This window comes from Apium graveolens, chromosome 9 (genome assembly GCF_009905375.1).
Source record: "Apium graveolens cultivar Ventura chromosome 9, ASM990537v1, whole genome shotgun sequence".
Classification (NCBI taxonomy): domain Eukaryota; kingdom Viridiplantae; phylum Streptophyta; class Magnoliopsida; order Apiales; family Apiaceae; genus Apium; species Apium graveolens.
This window is the reverse complement of record NC_133655.1, coordinates 58,519,652-58,528,107: the sequence shown is the minus strand read 5'-3', so window position 1 is coordinate 58,528,107 and position 8,456 is coordinate 58,519,652. Positions and strand designations below refer to the sequence as shown.

Sequence of the window (8,456 nt, the reverse complement as noted above, 5' to 3'; positions counted from 1 at the left end):
TTCATCTTGCTCTATTTCAAGCTCATAAGTCTTTAGAATGTCATAGAGTCTCTCTAGTGTAAACCCCTTGTATTCTTGTGAATTTCTCAAGGAGACTGTCATTGGTTTCCATTCTTTTGGAAGGGATCTCAGGAATTTGAGGTTAGAATCTTTGGTTTGATAGACTCTTCCATGCAGCTTCAGAGCATTTAGTAGCTTTTGAAATCTACTAAAGATATCAGTGAGAGTTTCACCTTCTTCATAGTGGAAATGCTCATATTGTTGAATTAGTAACTGCATCTTATTTTTTCTAACTTGTTCAGTGTCATCACATATTATTTGAATGGTATCCCAAACTTCCTTGGTTGTCTTGCAGTTAATGATGTTATCAAACATGTCACCATCAACTCCATTGAACAGAATATTCATGACCTTCTTATCTTTCCTGACTTGTTCAATATTAGGATTTGACCATTCATGCCTTGGCTTGGGAATTGATGGCTCATTTCCAGTTGTAGCTCTCATTGGTACATGAGGACCTCTCTCTATGCAATCCACATAGGCCTCATCTTGAGAAAGTAAATGAAGATGCATCTTTACCTTCCAGTGATGGTAATTATCTTTGTCCAGAAAAGGAATCTTGACTCCAACATCCTTCTTGTTCATCTTGCTATTTGTTGTGATCTTTAAATTCTTTGTGCTTCAAGAGCTAGCTCTAATACCAATTGTTAGTCCCTAACAATGCAGCAAGAATTACAGAAGGGGGGTTGAATGTAATTATAGTAAACTTTTTCTTAAACTATAAAATGTTCTAACTCAAACTATATATATAAGTGTTTTGATTTACAAGGTGCGGAATCACAAGTTAAATAAATTAAAAACACAAAGTAATAAAAACACAAGTTTTTAAAACTTTCTATATATATATATATATATCGAATTAAGAACTCTGTGAAGAACAAATTGTCTCAAAGCTGCTTAACAAGTGAACAAACAAACTACAGAGAAATTCTTAACAGTTATAGCTTTTCATATTTCTCTTCTAAAAGTTTTTGCTTGGTTGTTTGTTCTACTAGCTACACTTGGTTTATATACCACCAAGTTTACATGGTAATAATACAGGATAATAAAACAAAACTATCAAGTCAAACTCCATGCTGCTTCACTACTCTATTCCAGCATCTTTGAAAATCTTCTTAACTTGCATGGAAATGGTAATGCTCCTTTGTTCTTCATTTCCTGTTAAACAGGCTGCCACATTCCTTTTGCAAACACCCAACGCATGTGACCGTGTTGTCACTGTCAACAAACATTTGAATTGATGATCCGTCGGGTACACGCTTGTCATCCATCAGGTAGCTTTGTTGATCATCAGTCGGGTAACTATTTGACACTTGACTTCATTTCACTTATGCAGAATTACAAGATATCTTATATTTACAATTAATCAACATATTCTGCAAATCTAATAAGAGTCAATCATGAATTATATGCTATTACATAATCTATACAAAATTGTTTGCAGAAATGAGTTACAATACTTATTATTAAATAAGCTACTCACTCGATGGATGTCAAATCATCATCCGTCGGGACTATATTTGAGTCATCCATCGATACTATATTTGATCATCCGTCGAGTGCTACATTTTTCACTAAGTTACAACTACTAAGGTGTTTTGTTAATGTAATCATCAAGTTCACAATATTTTCGCAACAATTTTCATGTCCTAATTACGAATTATTGATTCATTGATCAGTTATATAAGATTGCAATTACAGTTGATTGAGTGTTTTTATTATAATAAGTCAAATATACATATTTTTCATAACAACAATGAATCATTACATTGTACCTGAGAAATATACTCAATGATTATAGTTTTGATGAAAAACCACTTTTGCAGATGTCGTATTACTTTTTCTTAGTGAAATAGTTTTAACATTCAAAAATATAAATTATCAGTTTGAAATTAAAAGATCATAATTTATTATTTTCCTTATGTTAATTATCAGTTTGAAATTGAAACTAATATATATATATATATATATTTACGAAAAAAATTATATTTAGTCGACTGGAATTGTATAATATCGACACTTTTCCATTTTAATTTACGTTTCAATAAATTCAAACAGTAAAATTCTCGCTATCATCCTAACTACTTTAACTATCATATTATTGAATATCAAAATATTATCTTTTTATAATGCCAAAACGTAGCGTGTTAATTGACTAGTTATATATAAATTCATGATATGCTAAAATTATTTACATACGAAATCTAACTAAATGAGATTTTGAAATAAATGTTCGATCTAACGCATTTTCGGAAAAAAATTAGAGTAATTTAATTGAAAAAAATTATTTAATTATTAAAGATTTGGATAATTGTAAGAGGATTTAGGGAAATATTATAGTCATTATAAGTCATTATATTATTATTAAATTTTAATTATAATTTTTAATTTCAATTTTCTTAAAGTAAATAATTTTTTATTAATTTTCACCGTTTGACCAAATTCACAATTTTTGACCTAAATTAATCAATTTTTGATCAAATTAACCGTATTTTCTAAAAAAAATAACTTTGATACAACTTTTTCATTAATTAGGATAAGACATGTGTAATTAATAAACGGATTATCCTAACACCGGATAATATACAAAATATTTGTACGTATGTCACAGAAAAAGGGAGGTAAATAAATTAAAGAAAAAGCTGAAATTACAAAGTGTACCTTGAACTAAAGTTGTCGTTTTCTGTAACACTCTCCATCCACATCCATTTTGCAGGTCATTTTAATTTATACACACACACACACTCTATGTGTTCTCCCATCTCTCCCAAACCCTAACTCTGTCATAAACCCTATCCATCACCACTTCTATTCCCAAATTTCCTTAATTTTCAGGTAATATGTATAATATTCTGTATAATTTTCTTTATTTTTGTGTATAATTTCATAATATGTTTGTGTGCGCGAGAGAGAGAGGGAGAGAGAGAGAGATTGGTTAACTGACTGATATATTATTTGTGAGTTAATTCTTAATGTGTGTGTCCGAGAGGGAGGGAGGGAGGGAGGGAGAGAGAGAGAGACTGATTTATCATATATTTAAATTTATGTCTATTTTTAATTTTTGTTTGTATAATATTTATGTGTTTGTGCGGATTATTCAGTTTAGGGCTTTATATACACGCGTTTATGTATGTCCTTTTTTATTGATGATTTGTGTGTCATTTTGAGAAATTAGGAGGAGATATTATTTAAGGAAATGGACGCACTGCGGGTTCCGAGGTCAGTTGAGGAGGTTTTCGGTGATTTCAAAGGCCGGAGAGCTGGTTTGATCAAAGCTCTCACTACTGGTATATACATTTCTATGTGTATATATGTCCTGTGTTATTTTTAGCTAATCTTGAGTGTGTCATGAGTCTCACTGAGTTATTATATGTATATATCTGTGTATTTATGTATTTTTGTTGTGTGATTTATTGCAGATATGCAAAACTTTTACGAGGAGTGTGATCCTGGTAAGTTATTTATATCGGTTGAGTATGTTATTTTACGGTTTTTTGATATGTAATTTTATGTTTTTTATTTGGAAGTTTGTTTGTTTTTTTAGATATTTGCAGCAGTTGGATATTATTTAATGGATGTTTTTGCTTGTTGTGAAATGCTGTTATGAGTAGTTATTAGTGCTTTAAATAGGCTTGGAATTCAGTGTGTTACGTAGTAGGAGCTCTTGATGTTTGTTAGTGTGTGCAGTGTGTGCAGTGTGCTTACGTGTCTCTAATTTCTCTAAATTGTTTGGAGGCGTTTGGATGGACCATGGGAATGGAAATCGGGAATGGGAATGGAGGGTATGGAAATGAGGGTTAATGAGAATGGGAATGAAATGAAAACCCAAGGGGTATGGTGGGTTTGATTTACCCACCAAGAAGGAATGAAGTTCCCATTTCCCACCACTAAATTGGTAATCCAAACACTATAACTTGGGTTTAAGGTTCCGATTCCCGTTAACCGGGCACATTAACCATCAACCAAACACCCCCTTTGTTTTTTTAAATGTTGTGGAATAAAATAGATTGACAAGTATGAGTGATGTGTTTCTCTGTTAAAATGTTACCGAACGGAGTATTTATGTCATTTTTGTATATAGAGTTTCCGGTTGCCGCTTATTACTTATGAGTGATATGCTATTTTTCTTGCTCTGACTGATTAAGTTTATGTTCTTGGTTTGGCTTGTATGTTGCTGCATTGGAAGTAGTTTCAGGCTATTGATAAAGAGTGATAGTTCACTTGGTTTCTTTTGACTGTTTAGTACCCATTTTCTTCGTTTGGCTGTTTGGTAACTAGTGCGTAAAGAATTATAGCCATTGTTGGTGATCAAACTTTTAAGTAATTTTGAATTTTGTTTACGAAACTGGTTATTGAATAATGTGTTTCAGCATGAGCTTGATTAAGTGTGGGAACAATCTGCCGACATATAATTATGCCCTGGTATCTGCTAACCTTGACTAGTAAATTTGTAAAGAAAATGTATTTATCTGCCGGTTATTCGAGCTAAAACTGATAATAATAAAGGATGGGTATACTCAAGCAATTTAACACAATAGTTATATAATTGCCTATATGGGGGGTTACACCTGTTCAGAAATCTATTGACCAAGCAGGATTCTGATCATTATGCCTATTTGTATAATGGTATTACATAAAGCAATAAATTCTGTCATGGCTCTCAAAGCCTTTTGTCGTGATTGAACTCGCTGGTCCATACTTTTGCTGTATCAGAATTGTTCATGATATAGCTATCTGTTATAAAATAGCCATTATTCATATGTAAATTTTCAGTTTGTTTGAATATTCTTTCACTTTGTAACGTTCGAGTTTGCAATTGCTATAATTGTATATTGTTGAGCAGGAACCTTTTACTATTTCTTAGTTTTGCCTTTTGCACTTTGCAATTGTATACTTAGAGCCCGTTTAGGCGAGCTTAAGAAAAGCTATTTCAATGTAAAGTTGCTTAAAGGGAGAAGTTAAATTTGTACTTCAAATATTATCTTTTTGGATAATTTGATTGTTATTGCATAACTTACGAGTCAATAAAATATAGAAAAATATAAATTAAATTAATAAGAGGTAGCTTAAAGTTTTCAAAAAATTTCAACTTAAGACCCCAACTTCAAATTAAGCCAAACAGGCTCCTAATGTTGTGTAGTAACAACAAAGAATGACTGCTATGTGCGAGTTGTACTTGGAAGCATTTCTTTGTTTTGCTTGGCAGGAGTGAGAAATTATGTGATCGTATGCTTTTAATATCAGTTTTCTCCTTATTTTCTTGCAAGTGAGAGTCATAGGTATAAGATTTAGATGCTGTAGGATAATCTGTTGATATTGGTTGTTACACATAATTTTTTTATGAAGACCAGAGATTTAATAGTATTATAACTGGCAATACATGAAAAGTAACTTGAATACATTGCGGATAATGATGTTAGTCCTCTGTGTTGCTTCTCGAATGTTGAATGTAGATATTAATATTAGAGTGTTTTATATAAGTTTTTTTTCTCTCTTTGTTCTCCTGCCTCCCTGAGATACTTATGTTTGCATCTTCAGAGAAAGAAAATTTGTGTTTGTATGGCCTTCCAAATGAGAAATGGGAAGTAAATCTGCCTGTCGAAGAGGTGCCTCCTGAAATACCAGAGCCAGCTTTAGGCATTAATTTCGCAAGGGATGGGATGCAAGAGAAGGACTGGATATCACTTGTTGCAGTTCATAGTGATTCGTGGTTGATTTCTGTCGCATTTTATTTTGGTGCTCGTTTTGGTTTTGGCAAAAATGACAGGTAAATATAATATGTTTTAGAACTCAAAACATCATAAAGAACTCTCGTTATTTATTTTTATCAACTTTTTCCGTTCAATGCTGCAATGCGATATATATTTAACGTTCACCTTTACAATGGGTATTGGGTAATGCTGACATTCACACTTTAACTGCTGCAATTATATTTCTGTAGTGCCATCTTAGTTATATATATATATATGTATATATATATTATATATATTGTAAATCTTGCACATGGGTTTGTATCACTTTGCGCTGTCACAACATTTTGTACATTGCATGAATTTTAATGTCTATTTTTCCTTTGGTTACCTGTGGAACTAACTTCTCGCACATCTTTGATATGTTTGTTGTGGTGTTTATGAATATCTGCTTTTGTGGTATTTAAGTTACAATCTGAACCTGTTTTTTATTTTAAATGATACCCTCTCTGGTCTTTATATAGCAAATAAAATGTTAACCGGTAGCATTTAACAACATATCAATAGTCAATAGACTCAATACAGTCATGAGTTCACAAGTGGCAGAACGCCATGTATTTGGGCTGAAGTATCATGTATTATAACTTATACAGTCACTTACTCACTTTTTATATCAAATGTGAATGTGATTATATTCTGCAATATATCTAGCTTATCACTGAGGCTTATTCATTGTTTCTGGTGCTCTATCTATGAATTTCCTGATATCCTATAGGTGCTTCTAAAACTTGATTTTGGCCTTTGTCAATCCTCATCTGTTAGATCTTTAAGTTGATACCTTTTAACCTCATGTCTTGTGTTTTTATTTCTCATTTCTTATCTTTCAAATCTGAATTGTTTGAATATGTGCAAAGGAGCTCCAGTCATGCGCAAGATACTTCTTTAAAATACTTTTGATGTATAGTCTAAATATTCCAATTTAATCAAGTGAACCCAGACTTTATTTCTGTCAGCACAAACATTCACATTTTCTGGGCCATATTTCGCATTGTGAATAAACAAAGGTAGATTGAATATTGCAGTGTGGTCTCTGAAGGGTGTATATTATCTCATGTACTTTGTTTGCTAACAATGAAGAATATCTTTTTCTTCATCATGGGAACATAAATATACATCCTCATGTTTCTATGTTTGAACTGGAGAATGAGAATAAGTCTTTGAAGCATGTCAGTTTTCATTTGAGCCAAGTTTTGGAATTTGCAGGAAGAGGCTTTTCCAGATGATGAATGAGCTGCCAACTGTATATGAAGTTGTAACAGGCAGTGCTAAACAGTCAAAGGACTCTGCTCGAAGTAGTGGAAACAAAAGCAAACCTAATGGGAACAAGGCAATAAACTTTTTCTTAACTCAAGACTTCTAATTACTTTTGTTATAGACTTATATCTTTTTGTTCATTCTTTGGCAGTCTCGAACATTTGAATCTCATCCAAAAGCAAAGATGACTCCTCCACCCAATGAAGCGGGCGAGAGTGATGGGGATGAGGAAGAAGAACAGGGAACAACTTGTGGTGCTTGTGGAGATAATTATGCGGCTGATGAATTCTGGATTTGCTGTGATGTGTGTGAAAGATGGTTTCATGGGAAATGTGTAAAAATCACTCCTGCCAAGGCTGAACATATCAAGCAGTACAAATGCCCTACTTGCAGTTCCAAGAGGGCCCGAGTCCAAATGTAGGATACCAAATTGGTGAGAACATCTTAATTAAATAGGGGAGAATTGAAGTTGCAAAAAGATGGCAGTGGATTAATTTAAGAGGCTCTTACTATGTAAGTTACCAATTAGAACATCTGCTGGTGAAGTTTCAGATGTAAGTCTCTTTTGTTTTTTCTTAGATTTTTGCTAGAAAAACTGCTGTCATTCTGTGATGATATTATGGAGGTTTAGTTAATTTCTCTAACGGTGCAAATTGAATTTGACTATCTTCACATACTAGAAATGGGCATTCGGCCTCGACTGGATAAAGTTCATATTCCTGTGGTGTTTTAGCTTTTGTCTTTACTATGGACTGGGCAGATACGGGTAGGAACATTCTGGTGACTGATTTTAGTATTTCCTCAAGTGAGTTAATTACATTTGCATGAGGTGCCTATTGTCTTATCAGTGTAATATGTGACATTACTTGCCTGCACAGTGGTAACTTGGAGCATCTCTAAGAGAAGCTCTTGAGTCGTATATTTTATTAGCCGCTGGCAAAATTGGGAGACTTCATTTCGCTCCTTGATGAGTAGTAGTATGTACAAGTCTCTTCCCTTGCATCTGAGGGACCTCTATCCACTCCGAATTTCAATTTCCATTTGTAAAAAGTACTGCTATCTCTCTCAGCTTCCTATTGTATTATATCCAAATTTACAGTATAACATCAGTATCAACTGATCAGGATTTTTTTTCCAACTTTTACAGGTTAATTTTGTTTTCACCAAATATTTTTGAAAATTACCAATCCAAGTGTATTATTGTGTGTCCATTTAGAAGGAGAGACTTTGTTTGCACGCTGTGTTTTCTTATGCATGTGTTATTGCCCGATTTAAGCTGTATACCTATGTTGGTTGTAACGTACTTACATTTATTGATCATTTAATGGCTACTCAGTAACTCCTCCCTGTTAGTAAAAGTCATTAAATTTAATTTAATTTAAGCTATATACC

At 32.9% G+C, this 8,456-nt stretch overlaps 1 protein-coding gene across 2 annotated transcripts; it reads left to right on the top strand.

The window, feature by feature from the left end:
* The first annotated feature begins 2,732 nt into the window (after positions 1 to 2,732).
* LOC141684468 (PHD finger protein ALFIN-LIKE 6-like) lies at positions 2,733 to 7,782 on the top strand. Of its 2 annotated transcripts, XR_012560642.1 has the most exons (7): positions 2,733 to 2,895; positions 3,236 to 3,347; positions 3,480 to 3,512; positions 5,599 to 5,827; positions 7,014 to 7,137; positions 7,216 to 7,618; positions 7,745 to 7,782. XR_012560642.1 is itself a non-coding variant. In XM_074489458.1 (6 exons), exons 2-6 carry the CDS (start codon positions 3,257 to 3,259, stop codon positions 7,483 to 7,485), a joined length of 747 nt encoding a protein of 248 aa, XP_074345559.1. In that variant the 5' UTR covers positions 2,733 to 2,895; positions 3,236 to 3,256; the 3' UTR covers positions 7,486 to 7,782. The 2 variants fall into 2 exon arrangements, 1 of the variants encoding a protein (XP_074345559.1); XM_074489458.1 differs by having other exon boundaries at positions 7,216 to 7,782.
* Positions 7,783 to 8,456: the final 674 nt, after the last annotated feature.